At 47.0% G+C, this 23,736-nt stretch overlaps 8 protein-coding genes across 8 annotated transcripts; 5 read left to right on the top strand and 3 right to left on the bottom strand.

The window, feature by feature from the left end:
* Window positions 1-60: 60 nt before the first annotated feature.
* Window positions 61-2,116, bottom strand: CLUP02_00544 (X-Pro dipeptidyl-peptidase C-terminal non-catalytic domain-containing protein; the record flags this gene model as incomplete). Its single annotated transcript, XM_049279591.1, has 3 exons — window positions 61-280; window positions 353-375; window positions 434-2,116. 3 exons carry the CDS (start codon window positions 2,114-2,116, stop codon window positions 61-63), a joined length of 1,926 nt encoding a protein of 641 aa, XP_049135548.1.
* A 722-nt stretch (window positions 2,117-2,838) lies between these two features.
* On the top strand, window positions 2,839-4,020 carry CLUP02_00543 (uncharacterized protein; the record flags this gene model as incomplete). Its single annotated transcript, XM_049279590.1, has 2 exons — window positions 2,839-3,101; window positions 3,171-4,020. 2 exons carry the CDS (start codon window positions 2,839-2,841, stop codon window positions 4,018-4,020), a joined length of 1,113 nt encoding a protein of 370 aa, XP_049135547.1.
* A 642-nt stretch (window positions 4,021-4,662) lies between these two features.
* CLUP02_00542 (major facilitator superfamily transporter) lies at window positions 4,663-6,508 on the bottom strand (the record flags this gene model as incomplete). The annotated part of the gene is made up of 4 exons (XM_049279589.1): window positions 4,663-5,088; window positions 5,151-5,582; window positions 5,636-6,273; window positions 6,355-6,508. The coding sequence occupies 4 exons, from the start codon at window positions 6,506-6,508 to the stop codon at window positions 4,663-4,665; spliced, it is 1,650 nt and encodes a 549-aa protein (XP_049135546.1).
* A 960-nt stretch (window positions 6,509-7,468) lies between these two features.
* CLUP02_00541 (fungal specific transcription factor domain-containing protein) lies at window positions 7,469-10,030 on the top strand (the record flags this gene model as incomplete). The annotated part of the gene is made up of 4 exons (XM_049279588.1): window positions 7,469-9,009; window positions 9,083-9,157; window positions 9,217-9,499; window positions 9,557-10,030. 4 exons carry the CDS (start codon window positions 7,469-7,471, stop codon window positions 10,028-10,030), a joined length of 2,373 nt encoding a protein of 790 aa, XP_049135545.1.
* Window positions 10,031-11,367: 1,337 nt separating this feature from the next.
* Window positions 11,368-12,428, top strand: CLUP02_00540 (uncharacterized protein; the record flags this gene model as incomplete). Its single annotated transcript, XM_049279587.1, has 4 exons — window positions 11,368-11,557; window positions 11,616-11,797; window positions 11,879-12,212; window positions 12,271-12,428. 4 exons carry the CDS (start codon window positions 11,368-11,370, stop codon window positions 12,426-12,428), a joined length of 864 nt encoding a protein of 287 aa, XP_049135544.1.
* Window positions 12,429-13,457: 1,029 nt separating this feature from the next.
* On the top strand, window positions 13,458-15,088 carry CLUP02_00539 (transmembrane amino acid transporter; the record flags this gene model as incomplete). Its single annotated transcript, XM_049279586.1, has 5 exons — window positions 13,458-13,598; window positions 13,652-13,913; window positions 13,975-14,166; window positions 14,223-14,614; window positions 14,666-15,088. The coding sequence occupies 5 exons, from the start codon at window positions 13,458-13,460 to the stop codon at window positions 15,086-15,088; spliced, it is 1,410 nt and encodes a 469-aa protein (XP_049135543.1).
* A 1,473-nt stretch (window positions 15,089-16,561) lies between these two features.
* On the top strand, window positions 16,562-18,585 carry CLUP02_00538 (uncharacterized protein; the record flags this gene model as incomplete). Its single annotated transcript, XM_049279585.1, has 4 exons — window positions 16,562-16,568; window positions 16,748-16,968; window positions 17,115-18,018; window positions 18,086-18,585. 4 exons carry the CDS (start codon window positions 16,562-16,564, stop codon window positions 18,583-18,585), a joined length of 1,632 nt encoding a protein of 543 aa, XP_049135542.1.
* A 741-nt stretch (window positions 18,586-19,326) lies between these two features.
* CLUP02_00537 (uncharacterized protein) lies at window positions 19,327-19,488 on the bottom strand (the record flags this gene model as incomplete). The annotated part of the gene is made up of 1 exon (XM_049279584.1): window positions 19,327-19,488. A coding segment is annotated over one exon (162 nt), but the record flags the coding sequence as incomplete, so codon positions are not given.
* Between the last annotated feature and the right edge of the window lie 4,248 nt (window positions 19,489-23,736).

Raw genomic sequence — 23,736 nt, 5'->3', positions numbered from 1 at the left:
GATCTCCTGCGCAGTCCGATGTGACCCACTCGTTCGCACCTTCTGCCTGCGAGCAATTAATCACCTGCCCAGGATACCGTCATTTTCAGCGGAAAGATGACCCGAATGCGTCGAATCGGCTTTGCAAGCTGCTTGGGCTGTGACCCCTGTGGACGCCAGATTTGACTCTTCTGTGCATGTAGGAAGAATCATGACCTGCAAGGTCTGATTTCTCTTGAGAGCCTGGTCACGAAGGCGACTTATCATGCAGGGCGCATAGCGTTCGGGCGGGTACCAGATACTGGAGATGAAGGCCAATTGAGGTGTACATCTCAGCGGACCGTTGTGATATTATCTGTAGAAAAGGAAGAACAATATGGCTTGCTTGGTCTCCTCCTAAGTGTAGGCTATGCCGACCCTTATTCAGAGTATGGTTCTTCCCGAAATTACTCACGGCAAAGCTCTGTCCGCTAACGACAACTCGCAGACTCTCGCCGGCCTCGTATTCAACCCCGAGCGCCCAAATTCCGATGTCCGGCCTGACTACCTCGCCAGGCGTAATCTTCTCCTCCTTCTCGTGCGGGTGGAACGGCCAGTGTGGGTGCATGCTCCTGGTCTCATCGATGGCTCGATGAGAAGCCCGGAGGATGCCCACAGGGCCCTTGTACAGCACGACTTCCGTCTCTTGCTCCGGCTTGAATTCTTGGAACGAGTTCACGGGTATGCCCTTCCATGGAATGTTAAGGTTCTTCATCTGCTTCCCATCTTTGTCGAGCTTCTGAATCATAACGTACACATCCATGTCGTCGTGATCTGGGCAAGACATGTACAGCACGGCTTTGGGTAGGCCCATGATGTTGGTAGTTTCGGGAAAGGTATGAGTAAAGCTGACGTTTCCGCCAGACTCGGAGTCGTAGCTGACCGTCGTCTTCGTCTCTGGCGCAGTAGTGGAGATGAGCGTCTCCTCCGTGCCAAGAAAAAACTCCTTGTACTGCGTTCGCGCCGGCGGGAAATCCTCCTCAACAATATTCTCAATCGCCTGGGGAGTTTTCTCGCCAAACCGCAGCAGAGACATCCTCACCTTGGGCGTCTTCTCCCATCCGTTATCGACGCCCTTGAGGTACCGGTCAAAGAACGCAAACAACTCATCTTTGGCCTCAGGGTTACCCCAAAGGTCAAACCACTCCTGCCACGGATGCCATCTCAACCACTTCTCCTTCGACTGCACCTCCAACCAGGCCCGGATGGCACCCATACCGTGCATCGTGTTCGTCCACGTGCCCGTAATATACGTTGGCACATTGATCTGCTTCATATCTGGCCTCTTGTCGTTCCACCACGCGTTAGCAAGCGGATGCCGCGCGTACATCTCGCGAAAGCTCTCGATACCGCCGCGGCCTTTCAGCATGTGCTTAATAATCAACTCATCAAATAAGTCGCCAGCGTACACGCCTCCCCGCGCAAACTGCTCGCGGTACAAGTCTCCGCATCCTTCCCACGGCGCAATGGCCTTCAAGCTCGGCGGTCGCAGCGCCGCGATGAACCACTGCGCGATTGCGAGGTGCGAATTCCCTGCGAGTCCGACGCTGCCGCTACACCATGACATCGCCGCCACGACCTCGATGGCATCGTACCCGTCTTCGGCTTCTTGGCCGCCCATGATGACCATTGGTGTGTTCTCGTCGCCACTGTCAAAGGCACCGCGCGTGTCGATGTTGACGATGGCGTAGCCGCGGGGAACCCAGTCCGCCGGGTCAGGCGCCTCGAACTTTTCCAGGCCGGAGAGCGTGCCAGACGGGATGCCGAGGTTCCATGGCGTCATGTAGCCCAGGGACGTGAGACCGTTGAACTTCTTGCCAAAGGGGGACCAGCATATTAGCGCAGGCACTTTCTCTGTGGTGTTTGGCGGGCGCAGTACGTCTGCGTAGAGTGTCGTTCCGTCTCTGACTTTGATAGCGACGTCGTGCTCTAGTAGGATGGCGGAGGGCAGTGGGCGCGCGTCTGGATGAGGATGTTTCCAGCCAGCGGGTAGGGTCTCTGTATGTGGATTGAGGCCGTCGTAGCCATCACGACCGGGTGTTGGTGCATTCAACGGCTCGATAGGCACTTCTAGACCGGAGAACCTTGAAGACGGCATTATGACAAGGGCCTTTTTCTCTCTTGCTAACTTGTTCTTAGGTCGGAGAGCGCTTTGCTATAGTGTATCCAGTGAGACCGTTAACCTCCAGTTGCAAGTCCCGGTCTACTTGTACAAAGGCCATCTTCAAAGACTTCATGACTTCGGCTTGTACAAATTCCAATTGATTCTAACCCCTCCTCTCCCGGCCCTCCGCGGTCATGAAAGGAAGAAATTGCTGTCCCGGCTGCTTACGGGGGTGGGGTGTGATGGAGTGTCGTCCAAGTCGGGAAGAAAACAGGCCCGCCAACTCCCGAACCGAGCGTCTTACACTGGACTTAGCTCCCAGCCGATGCCGAACCGAAGCATTCCCCTCGAATGTACAGTGCTAGTGTAGTGAATATCCCCCACCACTCTTCCGCCCCGTACCGAAGGGATTAGGCTAGACTGTTCCGAGAGGTAGGAGTAGCTTTCGGCAAGATAGCGGATTATGCTCTAGAGTTGTTGCACCTGCCCGAGCTCAAGGTACTAGTTAGTCTATGGGCTTACGGCTCGGTGGGCAGGAAGTGTCTTGATCGGTTCAACACTTTGTATCATCAAACGTTCATGTTGCCTATAAACACAACGATTCATTCCGTTACATAGACACGAGTAATATCTAGAGAAGATCAAGCTTTCCTGAGGCATTGGATCTCACACATACCTTATTCAACAGAAAGTTTCCCTCATCTGACGCTTTCATCATGGTCATCGCAACCGACTTTGCAAAGCCTTTGGCGACCATCCCGGTCTCAGACGGAAAGAAGATTGTCAAAAATGCATCAGCCACGGCTCCCTTGAAGCCTCAGCCGGCGGGTCCCAACAGACTATTCTCTCAAGAAGGTGCAGTCTTTGGAGATTTCCGTGATGATCTCCTCCGCGATGGCTACGTCGTAGTCAAGGGCGCTATTCCCCGCGAGAGAGCAGATGCCTACGGCGAGGAAATGATGTCCTACCTTGAGAACTTGTGGGTGATCTATCTTTTCACACTTCCAAGCCTCTCAACCGAATCAGCACGCTAACAACTCAAATGTAGCGCCGGCGGTCTCGGCTTCAAACGCAACGACCCCTCCACCGTCAAAGAATCCAACCTCCCGATCATCACCGAAAAGGGAATGTGCCTAGGCTACGGCGTCGCTCACGAGTCCTTCACCTGGGCCATCCGCCAAGAACCAGGCCTCGTCGACGCCTTTGAAAAAGTCTACGACACTCCCGACCTCATCGTCTCCTTTGACGCCGTCAACATGGCCTTCCCCAACCGGCCCGACGTCAAACCCAACAACCCCTGGCCGCACCAGGACCAGGACCCGGAGAAGCCAGGCTTCCGCTGCCTCCAGGGGCTCGTGAACCTCCTCCCGAACGGGGACCGCGACGGCGGGCTCATCGTCTGCAAGGGCGCGCACATGCTCTCGGAGGAGTTCCACGAGGCGTTCCGCGGGGAAGAGGATAAGATTTGGGCGTGGACGAAGGAGTGGTATGGGTTCACCGACAAGGGGATGCAGTGGCTCAAGGACCGCGGGTGCGAGTGGATCAAGGTCAACGCGGAACCTGGTGACTTGCTGTTGTGGGATAGCCGGACGCCGCATTATAATCTCAGCCCGGAAGGCACGTCGCCGCGGTTCTGCGTGTATACTTGTTACATGCCGGTCGCCGAGGCCACGCAGGAGGACTTGGTGCGGAAGAAGGGCGCGTTCGAGGAGTTGAAGAGCACGACTCACTGGCCTAATGCGATGCACGTTGGCGGCATTCCGGTGTTGAGGAATGGGGAGCCGTGTCCGTATAATACGGGCAAGCCGAGGAGTGTGCCGAAGCTTTCGGAGAGGGGGTTCAAGTTGACGGGTATTCCGTATATCCAGGGGGTTCCTATTGATGCTTTGGGAGAGTGAGGATGAGGTTGGTGAGGACTGGGCAGATGTCTGTGGAGGATTATGTTTTGGCTAAGCCATCAGATTGTTTGTCTTTAGTGTTTTGAGTAAACTGTCATCCGTTTAGTCTCAGTCAAGTTTTGAATACTCTTTGACTTTGCTCCCAGAAAGATTTCTTTTCTATGTAATTTTACCACGAATTGATGAGAAAACTAGTATTACTAACTAACCTTGTACATGTTCTCAACTAAAAAGCACTTTACTGGAATGAACGATCTTTTGTGTGCGAGAACAGCCTGTGGCCACATCGAGAACGACACCCGGGAGATTCTTTGAAAAGACCATATTCCATCGACCACTAGATGAAGCCAAGATATACATATCTCTTGAGTTCTCGCCCACTCCGATTCTTTTTACGACTTTCTTATACAGAAAAAGAAAGGATCCGGCCTTGATAAGGAACGACCTTCAGAACGATGTGATTCGAGGTGCCATTCACCGCGGTAAAAAGACAAAGAATGGCCAAATTCAGATCTCACATTCAATTCAAGAACTGCCGAAACACTGTACCTGGGACACAGATTACCTGCCTAATCAAATCTTATATCATTCACCATACATCTCGGATAGCCCCAACCATGTTCACGGAGTACTCTCGTTTCATCACTCAGAGGCGAGCTCAGGCCAAATCTTCTTCGTAGCCCACATCCTGATACGCGACCCGAACAGATACACAGGAACAGTAATGACTCCCAAAACACCAGCAATGACGGCGAAGATGTTCATGGCGCCCTGATATCCAATCAAATTGATCAACGGGACCGTGGAGTAGCTCAGGCCAAACGAGATGAAGCCGCGTCCTGCACATAGGACCAAGAGAAGCGGTCCCGCCTTGCTTGGAAAGCTGTCAATGGCGTAGGTGATGCCGACGAGGTTGGCTCCCAGGAAGGCAAAGTAGCCAAGGTTGTAGGGAGCTACGATAGTCATCCAGTGCCAGCGGTCGGGGTGTGCGCCTGCCTGTCCGAAGAAGACGCAGGAGATGATGGCTGATAGAATGGGGACACTCAGGATGATTAGTCTGTACTCAGGCTGCGAAGACGAGTTAGCATCGGCCCGAAATACATACCGGAGAACTTGAAGACGTTGCTTACCTGGAAGGTTCCGCTCTTCCAACTACTTATGGCCCGCACCAGCATATCAGATCCGTAGCCGAGGAGAGGTACCAAGATGACACAGTCGAGGACTTGTACCAGCTGGACATATCCCAGCCAGTCGTATTTGAATGTGTACGGAGGCGCCATCAGGATCGTTGCAAAAGTTGAGGCTTGGTAGACGTAGATACCCAAGAAGGCGCCGTTGAGTAACAACATCCACACGATGTTTGGTAGCAATAGTGATTGCATCGTCTCCTTGTAGAAGATGACTGTCTGTTTCCACTCGGGCTTGAAGTGGAAGATTCTTAGATTATGGCGCCAGGTTCGGGGTCCAAAGACTTCGGGTTGCAGAATATGGTTTTGTCGTGTCAGGACCTGGACAATCATCTCGTTGTCGCCGTTTTTGTCGACGTTGCCTTCGTCGTCTAACTTCAGATGGACAGCGCCCCCTATAGCGATATCGTATTAGTCTAAGCACGCACTAGTTGACTGGGGCCCCCAAGATACGGGCGGAACCTACTGTCGGCATCAACTGGTCGATCATACTTTGTTTCTACAGCAAAGAAGAAAGCCAGGACAAGGATAACGGCGTTGATGAATGTGATGATTAAGTACCACCACTTGAGTCCCATTGAAGGGACGATGTAAGCCGTCGCAACGAACATCGCCGCCGTCCCTGCAGTTTGAACACCAATGAACCAGGACAGCTTGGCGCTTCTTTCGTGGAGGAAGTGAATCTCTTCAATTATGAAGGGAGCGAGTGCCTCACTTTGACCAGCGGCGATGCTGTAAAAGTTGCGACCTGCGATATGGCTGCTCAAGGACGTCGAGAAGGCGCACCATAGACCTGACAAGACCAGCAAAACTAGTGACACGAGGAATACAGGCCGCCTGCCTATAGTCACGCAGAGCGGCATGGAGAAGAGGTTTCCTATCCCCATGAATAACGTCGGGTATGTGAGAAGGTCCGTGGCTCGCGTGGCATCTTCGGGGGGATACTCCTTTAGTACGGAGGGGAACACGGCGCCGAGACCGGATGTGACAAGGACGGCGATGGCGGAGTATGAGCCGACAACAAAGATGATAAGGTACTTGTGCCATGGTGGAAGGTTGAGGGGGTCTATTTCTCGCCATTAGCATTAGATGTGTCCTGCTTCGCAAATTTGGTTTTTGGGTAAGGTATGGGATTTGGTAGCTTTACCTTTGGGGTCAGGGCTAGGAGTGGGAATTAGGACAACTGAACCGCCTTGAAGGAGCTGCACGGTTCCGTATGCCTGATCTTCCTGCGCAGTGACCTTTATTGCCGATCTCTCGATGGTGTCAACATGAGGCTCATCATCTTTGGTGCCAGGCATGGTCGGCAAACGAGGCAGAAATACTTCCAACAACTCAAAAAACGGTCGGCAGTTTGGCGTGAGGCGAGCAAGAAAGTTGATAGGACGTTGAAAATTGTCACAGCACAGACCTAAGCAGCAAACTCAAAGTCGTGATGCCGGCAAGGGCCCGTTGACGAGGTTCCATGCTTCTGACTATATACGAACTGATGTCTGAGCGGTTGCTGTCGCTTCTAGATCTCTTTGTGTTGACTGTCTATAGTCCTAATAGCCATTTCAATTGACTGTATTGAGTCTCATCAAGTTGCAGGAGTGTAGTGTGTCCTGTGGTCCAATCAAAGCTAAACCATTATCAGAGAATAGCTTCATTGGGCTGTCGGCTCGGCTCAGGCCCATCAACTCCCGATGGTCACGGTAGAAGCGTGCCTTAGACCAATAGCATTCCTACCGATCACAGGGGCTAAGCCTACATGTACGGCTCCCCATGTTTGCTTGCATTGCAAACCCCATGGGGAAGATCTAGGAGTCTAACCGCTTCCAGAGTCTCATTGGCCGAGTAGACATCTCGTTGTGAAGAATTATGGCAAACACCCTCTGAGATAGGCTGAAATTCCCAATCTCCTACCTCCCCCACTATTCCGAGCTGATCATCGCGTCAACCGGAACGAGGGGCCGGTCGGCCTGCGCAGTGTCCACCACCTAAACCACCCAAAGAAACTCCCGAAACGCTTCCGCGAGTCATTCGATCTCCTCGTTCTTTCTGGGCCGTGCCGTCTCTTCACGTTTCGGAAACGCCAAAGTACTCCTCATAACGACGCGCTTCGGCATCTCAACCTCCCCAGCCGAACCCTCATCTCCAGCTCCCGAACAACCCAGTCAGTCAGCAGCCAGTAAGCGTACCAGTCTAGCCAGGCCAGTGGAGAATACTCAGGTATCGGCTATGTGAGGAATTTCCACACACCTCACAGGCAACGCGCGGCAATGTCATCATATACGAACCCCATACCCACTCCCGCGGCGGCTGCCGAGCCCTCGTCCGTCGTCGTCGAGTCTTCCGAGGGCACCTCGGGGGCGGCGGGCTCGGTAGCCAAGAGGCGACGTATTAACTTCGCCTGCAACTACTGCCGCAACCGGAAGACGCGCTGCGATGAGCAAAAGCCGTCGTGCCGGGCCTGCATCAACGCCGGCATCGAGTGCGTCACGACGGACCGGCGGAGGCCCGGCGTCGAGGTCCAACGCCGGGAGACGAAGCGCCGACTGTCTCGGGCATCCAGCGCGTCCTTGACGCATTCGCTGACGGCCGTCGCGTCTCCACACTCACCTCGAGAAGAGCTTGAGAGCTCTGAGCTGCCGCCGCCGCCGCCGGCACTACCGTACACCCGCACAAAGACTTCGCCGTCGATAGAGCTGCTCTACAGCCGTGACCGGACAGCGTCGGTAGTGGCTCCTAAGCTTGTCACGGTTCCCAAGGATGCTGCCGTCACCATCATACCGGAAGATGAGGAGCCTCCCGCCTGCCAGGCCCCGCCTAAGTATCAAGGAAAGTTACCTGTAGTACGCCCCAGCCGCGGGAACAACTCGGTCGAGATCCTCGGCGACTGGTTGGACCTTGCTGCGCGTCGGCTAGGGATCCAACAAAGGCGCGGGATGCCAACGCGCATAGACAGGCCGCCGGCTTACCGCATTCTGTCGTCTGAACCCTGCCCGTTTCCTCCCAAAGAAATTGCCCGCAAGCTTGCTGCCCGCTACCTCGAAGGTATCAATCTGGTCTATCCCCTCTTCACCCCAGACCGTCTCATGCGAGACATTGACACAGCCGTGGAACTCGGCCCAATAAACTTCGCAGAGGCACGAGGTTTAGCGGCCTTGGTGTCGGTCTACCTCGTCATGTCTATCGCGTTTGCTTCCGCGGCACTATCGGAACCAACACTGGATCCCGGGGACTATGTAATATACTGCAAAACTCTCATTGGCCACCTCGTCACCGTCAACGGCGTCGAGACTGTCAGATCCTTGGCGCTTCTTTCATTGTGTCTTCACTGCTATGATGAGTGCGCTGGGGCTTGGAACATTCTCACCACGGCGGTTTCTATTGCAACGTCGCTGGGCCTGCACAAACCTCGAACGTGCCGAGGCGGCAAAAACAACCGCCCTGACAAGAGGCCAGACTTTGCCAATGAGGAAGAGCGCAAGGCATTCTGGCTCGGCATCTTTTCCTTTGAAAAGTTCTTGGCGTTCGAATTGGGTCGCCTTTCTTCAATAGAGGATGAGGAGTGCTACCCGCCTCATGTCGAGATGCCCACGGGCAACGGTACGTCGTCGAAGGATAAGGCGTTTGCTGTGACCGTCGACCTTGCGAGGATACTCAGCGAAATTGGAAGAAAGGCTGTCATCGTCAGCCGGAAGGAAGACGGACTCCGAGACGGTGCACTACAAGCTATCATAGCTGAAAAGGTTGAGACCACAGGGGAGGCACAGCTGCTCTTAACCAGATGGGGTGAATCAGTGCCCGATGAGCTAAGGTACGTTTGACCGTCCCTCATGAATACCCATACGTGAATAGGTGAAGGTGGAGCTGACGATGTTCGACTCCAGACCGATATCAGACATCTTGATCGGCTCAAAACAGTGCCCCTTTGCATCGTTCATATCGATGCATTATAATAATGCGTAAGTGAGCTTCTCGTCTCATTGCATCAGATACAGCTCACTCACACGACACATCACAGGCTCGTGATCCTCTCACGAAACAGTCTTCTAATCAGCGAAGAGGCAATCACATCAGGCGCCAACTTGATTGCTAAAGGCAAACCGTGGGACTACATCATGCGGAATGGGCAAGGTCTCACCGCCAACGCCGCCCGGAAAGTTCTCAGGATAGTAGTCGAAGCGGTCGACTCCAAGTCAAATGCGATCCTACCGAATCTTCTTGCGCCACTCCATGCACTCACAACCCTAGCCGTCCATGTCGTAACGCACCCAGACCCTCGCATCTCAACCATGGACCTCCACGTAAGCCGCTATTGCGCGAGCCTTTTCGCCCTCTTGACGTCACTGACATGCTCATAGCTCATTCAAACGGCCTCAGACTCCATGAGAGAGATATACACGAGGCTTCGGGGTGACGGCTTACTGGACATGCTGCTACAGAAGATCGACTCATTCCTTCACAAAGGGCTGCCGACGCCAGGATCGTCGAGTAACCGAACAACTACTACCGTACCAGCCATGACTCCAAGATCCATGCCAGACGCCAGCCCTTGGCAAAACGCTGGGGAGACACCGACGCCCAGATCGGTAGATGCTCAGTGGTCAGGCAGTGACGACAGCCGCCGCAGGGAATCAGGTGGCAATGTGCCTGGTTCAACAATGCCCTTTTATAACCAAGGAAACGGGTTTACCAGCGGATCGGAGTTCGGATTCGACTCCTTTGGCGAGATGCCCATGGTTGGCGACGAATGGTCGCCTAGTCTGTCTGATGGGATCGGATGGGACTGGGCGTGCTTTTCTCATCTTCTCAACGACCAGTACCAGCCACAGTGAAACTCATTCGTGGGACCATCACCTAAAATCCCGTGTCAGCTTGCCACGACCGCACCGAATTTGCCTTAATCTCTGCCGAGACTCGATCCCTCTGTCGCTTCAAGGATTCAAGGAGGCGCAAGGCTTGATGTCGCAACAGTATCTCAACATATTGCTGCTTAAGGTGATATGACAGCATAATTAGAAACTCTCTAAATTCTTGCTGGGAGACACGAGTAAGACAACTAGATGGAAGATCCACCTTTGGTACGAGAGCTCGGAAGAGCTGGGAGCATCATTCCGCCAATAACTTCGGAATCACCTCTGGATACTCGGGGCCTATGAAGTCCAAGTATGAAATCCAAGAACGCTGCGTGGAGCAGAGCAGCGTGAATGATGGCCGATTCGATTGATTAGAGGATGAAGTTTTTGGAAATCATGGCCTCTGGTGGAAACAAAGTGTAAGGATCGGTGACAAGTTACAGGAGGAGCTCATTGTGACTACGCGGCTATAACGAGACCAGTCAGGGCAGAGGCTTTAGACGTTATCTCTGAGCAGTCCTCTTCGGAGCCATGTGAACATCTCCAATGAATCAAGAAGCCATCAGTGTTCTTGCGAATCATGAGTCGTTGATTGCTAATGGTCCATGTTTTTGAAAGTGCCGAGTCGGCCCGCAGTTCCAACTTTATGCTTGAATAAATGCCTCGTATTCCGGCCACAGTGAATGGCTACTTCCATTACTTTAAGCTAGACCACCATCTCAGTGTGCATTCATAAGGCGTTTTATGTTGTATTTCTAGACCACCACACTGGTGCTGGGTCTCACTGGCGCCAAGCAAAGAACGGGATAGAATGCGTGCTGAGCCACCGGTAACGTACGTAGGACTCGGGGCATAATACTTGGCATATGACAACTCCTTCAATCACATTGGCTGCTACTATGTAAGCAGCCCTACGGGAACGAGAACGATAATTTGGTACAGCGACCTGGAACAATCATGGCTGCGGAGAGCCTCATCTTCGTTTTCGTTTTCGTTGTCGAGTGGGTCCATGTCTGTGGCTCAGTAGTACTGCGCTGGTCGTGCAGTTCCACCTTGTGAATCAGCAAGAGCATCTGAACAGGGTGTCGTCGATCAGGTGAGAATTGAGAAACTAGCCAGTCACTTGTTCGCAATTTGGCATTATAGGATGGCTTGATATTCGAAATCGGTGAGAATGATATAAAGCCATCGCTGCTTCCTGCAAATATGACATATAGACCTGGTTTCGAATTACCGATTAATCACAGTCCAAAGTTTACCGCAAACAGTTCATTCCCCTTTCGTCATTAAGAGCCATCTATAAAACTCAGCAAGACATGCATCTCTCTGTGCCAACCATCATTGGGGCTGCCTCCGTCGTTCAGGCTTTCCCCCACTTCGCCTACCCGAACACTCGCTTTGCTCTGCCGCCCAGCAAGGGACTGAAGGGGCTGAAAACTGGAAACGAATCATGGGGTACTTTGAAGCCAAATCACTTCATCTGGAGTCCACCGGGTCCTAATGATCGTGAGTCTCGTGATATGTCCCACGACTTTGAGGCCACAGCTGACCAGATGGAACATAGAACGAGCCCCGTGCCCGGTCATGAACACCCTTTCCAACCATGGCTTTGTTCCCCATGACGGCCGGAACATCACCAAGGATATCCTCATCAAGGCCCTCAACGATGCGCTGAATGTGCCCGAAGCGCCCGCCCTCAACATCTTCAACAATGCCCTCGTCGTCAATCCTGTCCCTAATGCAACTGTAAGCTGTTACTGCTTCGCTTAACACCAAAGCTTCATGCCACTAGCCAAAAGCGCTTTGGGCTAATCTTGTCATGGATAGTTCTTCGACTTGCAAATGCTACATGCCCATAACGTCATCGAGCACGATGGTAGTCTTTCTCGCAAAGATGCCATCTTCGACCCCACCAACGCTTTCGACGTAGGAACTTTCGACAACTTTGTAAGCTACTTTGGAGACGAGGAGGCGATTAATATCACGATGATCGCGAACGCCCGAGCTCGGCATGCTTTTGATATGAGTCTCATCAATCCGACTTTCTCGATCACCGATGCCCAGATCCCAGTCATTGTTGGCGAGAACGCATTCTTGCTGGCAATCTTTGGAGACCCGGATGTTGCTGTTGCTAACAGGACGTTTCTGGAGTACTTCTTCCGTATGTTTGATTAAGGTGAATTCTCTTCATCAAAGCAATGAAAGCTGACACCATCTAGGCAATGAGAGATTTCCCGTCGAGCTTGGCTGGTCCCCCAACGAAACACCTATCGACGCGCAACTCGGTCCCATCGTGCAGGATATCATCGCCCAAAGCCCTGCGGACGTGCCCCTGACGTTTACGCCACAGAACGCAAGCCTAGAAAAGGCCAAATAGAGTATACAGGCCGAAAGGCTATTACATTAGTTTGGCGATTGTTCGAAACCAAGCACGGCTCTTGGGTGGTTCATGTAAGCGTTAACGTGCATCCCGTCGGTACAAGTGGATCATGGGAATCGAGAACTCTTCGCTGGTTCCGCTTTTTCCGATTAGGTAGAGCAGATTTCTCTTGAGAAGAACATCAGTCGTTAAAGTTGATGATAAGAATCAGATTCCATTGTGTGCGTATCGCAATATTACTGAGATCCACGGGCAACTCTCATAAACACGCTAGATCTGACCCACGATTTCGGACAGGTAGTCATTACTTTCCTGTGCCACGTTCACAGGGTCTTGAAGAGAAGCAGCTAGCAACCAAGATTGTATGCCGTCGATATAGATAGCTCCCACAACCGGAGATCCATTTATTGACAGAAGATATCTTCATCTGCTGTCTAATCCAAAGAGGAAGGCCATGACGAGAACGGCGCCTGATTGGTGATTGTTCCCATTTATGGCTCCACTTCCCCAGACAACCCTTTGCGGGATCTAAGGCGGAATAAATGATAGATGTTATCCGCGATGGACCCAATTCTCCGCAGGCAAGAAGCTATCCTGGAGCTCTGAATTCGGATCCGTGGAGTTACTGAATCCCCTCAACTCCTACTTGAGCGTCCGGCAGAGAAGTTGGGGCGTAAATCTTCAAAGATGGCATTCTACTGCCCAGTCAGTGCCCATATGATCTCGCCAAGGCTCGGACTTACACACTCCGATACCGGCGCACTTGCGAGAAGGGATTTTCACTTGACTCCATTGAAATTTCATAAAGGAATGTGTCAATCGAAAGAAGCGACCCCGCGAGGTGGGGAGAATTTTCATCTCTCCGGAAAAATGCTCGGCAGCTTGCAAGATGATCTGGGGAATTTTCATCAAGTATAATAACATGCTCATTCTGCCGTTCCCTTCCTAGCCTCTTCCAATCGTTGACCCCGTTCCCGCCGATTCGACCCATCTTTTGAGAGTGAGTGCTTGCTTACAGGCACCGCCATGTCGGACACAAGAGAAATCAAGGATAGCTCGCTGGGTGAGGCGCCGTCGAACACAGGCAAGGTTGTTGCCGCGGACAACGCGATTGCCCACGATGCCGTCTTTGGTGAGATTACGGAAGATGGCCCCAACTACCGCAGTGTTTGTAACTCCTTTTCGGTGATTTAAAAGTTATAGGAATTGACTGGCATTAGGTCGGATGGCTGGGTACTTCCGTCTTAATGATGAAAACTCAGATGGGTCTCGGCGTTCTATCCATCCCCTCTATCCTCGACACCATGGGGATAATTCCAGGAGTCATTCTTGTCTGCGTAATTAGCGGCATCACTACCTGGTCCGACTTCATTGTCGGTACTTTCAAGCTCCGCCATCCCGAAGTCTACGGCGTTGATGATGCAGGAGAGTTGATGTTTGGCTGGATTGGCCGTGAAATTTTCGGTGCCGGCTTTTGCCTCTGTGAGTGCTCTGTAACAGGCGATCAGTATCAACATCAATTCACTAATCTTTACTTCCATAGTCTTTACCTTCACCTCAGGCTCCGCTATGCTGAGTATCTCTATCGCTTTGAATGCTCTTTCTATGCATGCGACCTGTACCGCCGTCTTTGTCGCAGTTGCAGCGATTATTGGATTCGGCTTTTCTAGCATACGGACGCTGGGACGAATCAGTTGGCTGGCATGGGTTGGTGTTACGAGTATCATCGTTGCCGGTAAGTCTAGGCTCTTAGCCCCTACCTAAACCTGCAGCATCTAATAGCTTCGCTAGTTCTCACTGTGACCATTGCTGTTGGCCTACAGGATAGGCCTGCCGCAGCACCAAAAGATCTCCCTTGGAAGTCGGATTTCAAGCTCGTAGGCTCGCCCACTTTCACAGAGGCCATCGCTGCCATCTCTGCACTCGTTTTCTCGTACGCAGGCACGCCAGCGTTCTTCTCCATTGTAGCTGAGATGCGCGAGCCCAAGCATTACACCCGAGCTCTCATTCTCTGCCAATCTGTTGTCACGCTCGTCTACGTGGCTGTAGGTGCCGTTGTCTACTACTACTGTGGATCATACGTTTCTTCGCCCGCTCTCGGCTCTGCTGGGCCCAGCGTCAAAAAAGTCGCTTATGGACTCGGTCTTCCTGGTCTTATTGTCTCGGCCGCTGTCTTGCTCCATGTGAGTGTCTTGATTTCACAGAAGCTTGAATCTGCGCTAACCACATTGTAGTTACCGAGCAAGCACGTATTCGTTCGAATTCTGAGAGGATCAAGGCACCTGACAGCTAACACCTTTACCCACTGGGCGACCTGGATTGGCTGTACCTTCACTGTGGCTTTGGTGGCCTATTTGGTTGCTAGCGGTATTCCCGTATTCAACAGTCTTATCTCTCTCATCGGTGCGCTTCTCGGCACACTGATCTGCTTCCAGCCGATGGGCTGCATGTGGTTCTACGACAACTGGACGAAAGGAAGACAGAACCCAACCATAAGATGGTACGCTATGTGTGTTTGGGCTGCTTTTGTTGTGGTTTCGGGAACGTTCTTGATGGTCGCTGGGACTTACAGTTCCATCATGGGAATTATCAATGACTACAACGGCCCAAACCGGTCCTCTGCTTGGTCATGCGCAGACAACTCGAACTCTGTATGATTTTATGGGTAAAGAATCCGAGCAATAATTAGCGGCATGTTATACCACCAGAAGAAACAGGTTGCATTTGATTCTACATATGTGTACTTTCACTGAAACTGCTCCGCGGCGTTGAAGTGAGCTATGTGTTCTGCATAATCTCTTTATCTCGACTTCGGAAGTTATTAGAAGAGAGATAGAGCCCCCGAGACCCACCAGCTGGCTTGGAATACCCCGGCCAGACGATGGAGCCTTCCGATCTCCGATCTCTGTTACTATCTATTTCTCCACTTCTCGGGAAGACTTTCTAGTTTGGATTTCCACGTTAGGGCAATAGTTACTGGGATCAATGTACCTGGTTGTCCAGAGTAGCTTCTGCTCTTGCGGGCTTAAGCGGGATAGACCACAGTATATACCATAGTCTACTTATGTATTTACTAGAGTAGGCAGGGTAAGGTGCATGCAAGGTAAAATTACAAAGTATCAAGCTTTTAGATAATCACAGAGATGAGGCGTTTAGGAACATGATCATGCGCTCACTTTAAACAGCAATCTTCTGCGTTAGGGACCAAACAGGTTGATGTAGTCTGGTGACCTGAGGCGAAAGCAGGCCTCGTGCTTGCTTAACATTTAAAGTCTCAGAGCATCGGCGTTGCAGGGCAGAAGAGATTCCGAAACCGTGGTGGCATGTGAGTTTTGTGAATCTTGGTACCTGGCATTGATAATGTCGTCGCATCGCGGAACGCGGGACCTGTCGGCCCCCGGGGAATGACTGTGAGTGCGGCGCGGTTCTCGCGCGGTTGGAATCTGACCCGCCCTGAGATCGGGTAATCACACCTCCGGGTTGTCAGTTTTCTGAAAGTAAGAAAGGTATTCGAACTGTCTCGAAATGATACTTTCCATCTAAGCGTGAGTTGTGAATGAGTGTTTATGATGCCTCAGTAAGGCTGGGGGCATAAGAAGGCAGAAACATGGGGATCTCAATATGATTCGCTCACGCGCCAGACACAGAACCAGAATGGCATGTCGCCCGTAGGGAGAGTGGGATGCCGGAATGTCTCGGCACACAAAGCCAGCTGACAGGATACGAGATCTGATGTGCAGGGCTAGAATCCTGGACACTTACTACATGTAGCTTTGGTGGCCCCCGAGCTCTCTATCAAGCCAAAGATCCAATGACTGCGAATCAAGCCAACCACTACCTTAAGATAAAGGACCGAATACATCGGCAATCCTTATCTACTGATAGACATGTCTATGAACTTATCCTCTGTATATGGTCTTCAATAGTAGTCTTCATAGATCAAGAGCAGTTGAGAGATCTGAATTCTGCCGGAAATGTAGCCTGTATTAATATTTGAGGTGTGTTTTGAGGTGACAAGATTCACTGTCCGCACTAAATTATGCAGCAGAACCCTGATGTTGGTCATATAGTCGAAACTGCGGCGTAGTTCTCCCAGCTCTATAAATCACCTGTATCCAAGAAACTAACATATGCCAAGTGAGTCTCCGGAAGCTTAGCTGCAACGCATGTACGCAGCAATCATCAGTAAACTTATTAAGCCATTCTTTTAGTATCTATGTGAGCTGAAAAGGGGAGAAAAGTCACTATCGACTTGAAGTGTCTTATCTCTCTACCCGACAGAGACCTCGCTGACTGAAAGACTGTCGGCACATTAGTCGGATTGTGGGGTCAACAAAGCGTCCCGCGCCGCGCCGCACAGGGGTGGGATGCCGTGACGGGACTAGGCACTCCGAGACGCGAAGCGCCATTGAGCGTTATCGTGGTGGGTTTGCCCTGCCCGCGCGGGGGCCTCGGGGGCCGGGATGTTGCCGATCGCCCGTATAACATTCGCTCCAAGGACGGTCCTGAAGCCATCAGTTCCGAGCCTAGCCCTTCTGTGAGAGTTCTGTCAAACGAATGGTCTCTGCTTCCTCTGGCAGAACATGTCTTTATTCAGTTAGGTTACGAGCACCAACCCCTGGCTGATCCCAGCCCTCAGGACCCTCACTCGACCACCCCTTATTCCCGCCCTCTGCCCAACAGTCATCGACCGACTTCAAAACACTCCTTTTCCCCCGTTGTACGACCTCTGTGACGTGCACGGGCCACAATCTCACCACCTTTGGAACGTCTCTGTGTGGACAAGTCAGACTAGGGCAACCTGGTGATCCCCGAAACTCACAATCAGATTTGGGTTGGTTTGTACCAGTAAGAGCTACTCGCAAAGTTCATCTGGCAAACATACAACAATTCCAAGCCAGAAAAAACACGGCAAAAGTCGATGAGCGCTCTCCAGAGTTCCTCCGTGTCATGACGGCAATGGACCAAGATCCCGACCATGAGCCGGCGATCCGGAGTCTTGGCGGCCTGGATGTCATCGATTCCAATGGGGACCTCTACCTCTTTGTAGGAGAAGACGTTGAAGAAAAGCCCAAAAACTACTTTGTGTGCTCCAAAGCGCTCGCGAGAACCTCAACAGTCTTTCGAAAAATGCTTTATGGTGGCTTCGCTGAGTCGCGACCACATCATATGGATGGTGCCCCGCGAGATTGGACTGTGGAACTCCCCGATGACCGGCAAGAGGCTTTGGAAATGCTACTCAATATCTCGCATGGGCGTTTTGAGAACGTTCCCGAACAACTGGAACTCACACGTCTCTATCAGTTTCTTGTGGTCACTGAGAAATATGACGCGACTAGCATCACGCGGCCATGGGCCCGCGGATGGATGGAGGCAGTCAAGACGAGTATGCAGAATCCGCTGCTTCTGGGTGTTGCCTATGAACTCGGAGACGCCCAAATGTTCAATAACATGGCGATGAAGATTGCTACTGAGTGTTTAGTTGACGACGATGGAGACTTGGTGTTCGGTTATAGCGGAGCGAACCGTGAAACTTACTCATACAAGCTTTGCCACATCGAATATCTTTTCCCATCTGGCTTTGTCGGTACGTATTCCGATAATTTCCTGGTTTTGAGAGACTCCGTAATGAAAACGACTAACTCATGGCCCAGATGATGCTACAACAATACGCAAGACTCTCCTCACCACTATGCTGGAACCCTACGCCAGCCTCTACATGACGCTCAAACACGGAGACCGATGCATGTCATCGCCGCAAGATCCCACAGGTGGCAAACGGTGTGACAGCATTCTACTTGGGTCTCTCATCCGGTCCTTCGCAGCGCAGACAATCGATCTCACAGCCCCGGATCCCGTCGCAGCATACCGCGGGAGCGCCTCGGCCCTTCAGTCAGTTCTGCTCAAGCTCGAGCTGTTCACGGTTCACTCGGGCTTCTCGCATCCGTCCTCTACATCATTCAGCTTCGGGCAGACGACACATCCGCGGTTCGGCTTCACTTTGAGCGCTTGCGAGCATGTCTTGCAGTCCGGGCTGCGGGAGGGTGTGGAAAGGTCGTTGATGCTCAGGGGGGATATGAGCTTTATCCAGCCAAAGCACAAGGAATATTTGCAAAAGCAGGCGCAAAAGACAGGCCTTTCTAAGCAGCATTAATAATATTTGTGAACAACCTACCTTCAGCATGGGTCTGTTTTGGGAGTCTTGTGGCGGCCCCTCGCTTGCCTAGTAGACCAAATTCTCTTCGGCATGCGTGATGACTTTTGTCCCTTTCTCAACTCAGCAATTCACGCTCCAGGCATATGTCTTTGTTAGTATCCCTATTACAGGGTAGTTGGTTCGAACCGTAGTTAACGAAGAGATCAATTGAACTATATAAATATCTACGTAGTAAGTATAAAAAGGAGGTTCTAACCGTAAGTTAGGCTAGCTATAATAATCGTAAATAGGGCCCTTAATTAGCCCCTATATAGTCGGCTATATACTACGGTTAAATTAGATTTCTAATCTAATACTAACTTTCTCTTTTTTTTATTAATTTAACCGCTATAGTTAGAGGTATAATTCGACCTCGGGCCCGTTTACTAAGTCGTCTCCTTTTCCCCCTTTTCTTTACTCTTTTTATATAACCTATCCCTCTATTCGTATAATAACTTTTCTACTACTTATAAATTACTCTAATCCCTTATTTAGTACTATTTTTATAAAAGTGTTTATAAGGTTATTTTTATTATTAATCTAACGGATCTCGAGTATTTCGTACCTTTTATATAATTACCTAAGGGCTATAATATCGATTATAAGCCTCTTTTCTTTTGTCGTTCTTAATTTAATAAGGTATTTATATAATAAATAAGAATCGGTATAAATAACCGTTAAAATAAGTAAAAGGCTAATTTAATTAATAATCTTCCTTAGCGTTATTAAAATTACGTAAAAAAAGTTAACGCCGTTAACTATATTATAAACCTCTAACGTTAATATACTTCTCGTTACTCGCTTATTTTTAGTTAACGAGTAATAAATTATATTACTATATATAGTAAATTCGCTCTTACTTATACTCTTATTAACTAAGATAATAATATACCTTAATTACGAAGTAAGGTCGTTATTATTCGTAAATAACTTATTAATAAAGACGTAGAGCTTACTAATTATAAGGTCGATTAGATAGTAAACGAGACCTTAATCGAGATTTATTTATTATTATTTAAGCCGCTTATTAAGTACCTCGACGTTTTATTTAGTTAAATTTATAACTTACGCTACCTTAGCGTAATTAAAAATTACTTTAAGCTAATAAATACTCGTAATATATATCCCTCGCGCGAGCTTAGCTTTATATTACTTTTTAATATTAGTTACGTTCGGATCGACGAGGTTAATCTTCTTACCCTACCCCTTTTATTAAAAAATAACGTTTTCCCTTTTAATTATAAGAATCTTATTATTAAATACTAGGGGGGTATTTATTATAAAGACCTCTTTTAGCTTCGCTACGAAGCCTACTTTTTAAAGCTCCTTATCCTCCTTTTTTATAAAATTAATATTAAATAGGCCTAATATATCGTCGGTTTATATTCTAACGATCCTAAATTAGTTGCTTTTATACTCCGTAACTAATAAGCACGGGTTATATATAAAAATAACTATTAATAGTTAATTAATATAAAAATCGTAATAAGTAGCCTACTAATAAGTACCCGATTCTACGAGCCTATATAGTAGCTTAAGTACTTTAATAATCGTGCTTTCTAGGTACTTACTAGCTATTTCCTTCGGTAAATAGGCCAGGATTTTCCTTATAAGCCCTGTGGCTAATTAGGTATAGGCCTAAGTAATATTACGGCTCTAAATCTCGTATCCCTTTTTCCGTAGTAATACTATTAATACTATTATTAATCGTTAGCTATAGCGCTATATAGTAAGTAATTATATAAGTAGCGTCGCTTTTTTAACGTTACTATACTCCTAAATTACGTATCTAAACTTCTCGTACGGCTAGGGTATTCCTTTCTTTTTAATTTTACGAACTATTTATAATTTAAATATATAGAGGTTTATATATTTTTCTAAGTTATATAAGATAAATTAATAGACCCCTCGATTACGAAGAGTATCTATTTTAATAAGATCTAATCCTTTATACGGCTTTTTAATAATTATAATTACGCCTTCTTTACGTAGTTTAACCGCTAGCTTAAAATCGGCTTTTTTTTTATTATATAAAAAGTATTAATTACTTTATTATTAGTAATAAATTGCTACGTTAAGGCTTGCCGTTATAGTCTTTTATAACGTCTCGCTAGTAGTATTAGTACCCTTTTAGTAATTTCCTCTTCCTCGTCGTTTATTAGTACTACTATAACGATTTCGTCGAGGATAATTTCTTATACCTCTACTACGGGTTATATAGTTTCCCCTAGCTCTTCTTCTTTTTATAAGTTAGAAATTACCTCGTTAGGATTTATATAGTACGGTCTAACTATTATAATTAATACTTTAAGTAGCTAGTTACGATCTCTCGTAACTATATAAAAGCGCTCGTTAACGGAAATTAACTTATATAGCCTAGCCTATTATTAAGTAATTTCGCGCTATATTCGTATATCCGAATTTAGTAATATATTTAAATTATCCCTTATATCGGGCTTATTATACGTAGTAATTACCTCGTTAACTTACTTTTTTATACTTATTTCGCATAATACTTATATTACTTTTTTAACTACTTAGGCTCGTTAGCTTATATTTAGTAATAGTAGCGAGGCTAAGGTCGTTCTTAAATATACTCTAAATACTAATAGCGTTAATATAAGTCCGTTAAGCCCTATAATATTGTTATAGTATTTAAGTACTATCTAGAGGCATTCGTTATCGGTAGAATCCGGATTTTTTTTTTAATAATTCTAAACGCCCTTTTTAATTACTAATATGCCCTTTCTACCTTTTTAATACTATAGTACGCTTTAACGGGTACGACTTTTAGCTATATATTATAGGCCGTCGTATTATCACTAAATTTTATTAACTTAAAGCTAGTATTAGTATCGGTTTTAATACCGTCTAATAGTCCCTAGTATATATTAATCTAGCTTTTTCGTAGGGCTACCTATACTATTTTTATTTATAGATCCTAGAGGAATTACCCTACTTAAAAAGATATAGCTACGTTAATTATATATAGTACTAGCCGACTATTTAAATAAAAGATATTAATAACGATTTCTTAGTTAAAGTTAAGCTTATTACGCAATTTAAACTTAAATCTATATAAGCTCTGCGTATTTATTTAGTATTAGTAATATACTTTTATTAACTACTCTAGCGCCCTTATTTCGATATTATTATTATTTAATTACTTTAAGAAGTTATATAGCCTCGTAACTAACGGGTACCCGAATCTTTAGTATAGCTTTCTAAGCTTACTTTCCGTTAGGTAATTAATTAACTTCGTATTATTAATAAGCTTTATAAACGTATACCCCTATTATTGTTCGACTATTTCGAAGTACTTACCGCTAAAGATTCTATTCCTCGTATTATTAAATATAATACTTAGTTAATTTATATTTTTTAGATATAGGAGAAATAGGGTATTAACGAGTAAAATATAAAAAGTTATTATTCCGAAGTACGTCTCTACTTTTACTATACCTAGGGCGACGATTTTCTTACCTAAGCCAAAACTAATCCTCGTAATACTTACTATTAACGTATTAAGTATTATTAGCGCGATTTTTTATAATATTTAGAATTACCTTTTTCTTTTAATTAACTATTATAATACCCTAGTATTTAGGATAATTTTATAGAAATCGTCTAGGCTATACCTTTTACTTATATAAAATACTTATACGAGCTTAGTATTCGAGGGATTTAAGTAGTATAAAAAGGACCCCTCTAGCTACCCCTAGATTTACTTAGTATTATATTCCTTTTTTTTAAATATTAAGAGAGATAGCGTCTTCTCTTTAATTATTAAGAAAATAGGCTTCGGCCTTATTAAATTCGCCCTTTTAGCCGCTTTTATATCCGTTATTTAAGGGACCTTCTCTTATTATCCGTAAATAAAAGCCTACTTATTAAGAACTTCTACTACCCTCTATTTATTTAGCCTCGTATATCCTTTAAAAGCTAACGGAGCGAAAAAAGAGTAGTTAATATCGTTAATTTCGTTATAATCTAATTCGTTAGTATAGGGGGTAAGATCTTCCTTATTTTCTAAATTTTTATAGGGGGTATATATTTTAGGCCGTTACTTTAGCTACTATTACTAAGTTCTATACCCCCGGATTTATTTTTATATATAACGAGGAATTAGTTAAACCGACGAGGGCTAGTTTTACTATTTATTACCCTCGACTTTTTATACTATTCGTACGATTTAGCACGCTCTTCCTCGGAGTAGTTACTTAACTAATATCTATCTTTTTTATAAATATAGTATTACTTCTTTTATTACCCTACTTATAAGTTAAATCTCTACTTATTTAACGAATCTAGGCCTCCTTACTAGTAATTACCGTATTTAGCCTCTTTTCTTTTCTTATTATACGTTTAATCGACTTAATATTATTAATAAGGGCCGTCGTATACTTAGAAATAGGTTTAGTATAGTATTCTTATTTTAATATTAAAACTAAATCTTAGCCTCGAGCAGAGCGTCTTGTAGTCTTTAGGTGCCTAGTATAAGGTGATTTTTACCTTTAGTATACGCTAGATTATAATATAAAAATATCTAACTTTCTACTCGTTTATCCTCTTATTTAGCTAGGTTTTCGCTAGCTTATTAATTTAATTAATAAGCTCTTCGAGGATCTCTACTCGCAATTTACCCTTTATTATCCTAGCTATAAATATAAAAAAAATCGCTCGTAACTTAAATAGGAGCTCTAGGTTTTTATTATAAGTCTTAAAGCGGCTTTAGATTACGTTAATTATATTAAAAAAGTCGTTTTAATTAAGATTACGTACCGCTTTATAATAATAATTAGAGGCTTTGCTTACAAGTACGATATTAATTACTAAATAGTATTAATATTCTCTAATTCCGACTTTTTTATAATAATTATAAAACATCGTTAAGGTTTTTTATAAGACTTTATACTTCCCCCTAGAATATAATTTCTCTTTTAAAAAGATCTTTTTAAAGTTTATAAATTACCTCGTATTTATTATTAGATTTTTAGTATTTATATACGATCCTTGCGTCGCTGCGTATTATTAATAACTTTAGGTCGTTTATTTCTTTTTTTATTAGCCGATTAGTACCGAATTTCGTATTAGTAATAGTAACGAGTT

The sequence above is a fragment of the Colletotrichum lupini genome, chromosome 1, assembly GCF_023278565.1.
Source record: "Colletotrichum lupini chromosome 1, complete sequence".
NCBI classification, from domain to species: Eukaryota; Fungi; Ascomycota; class Sordariomycetes; order Glomerellales; family Glomerellaceae; genus Colletotrichum; species Colletotrichum lupini.
The sequence above is the reverse complement of the archived record's forward strand: the minus strand, read 5'-3'. Positions and strand labels throughout refer to the sequence as shown.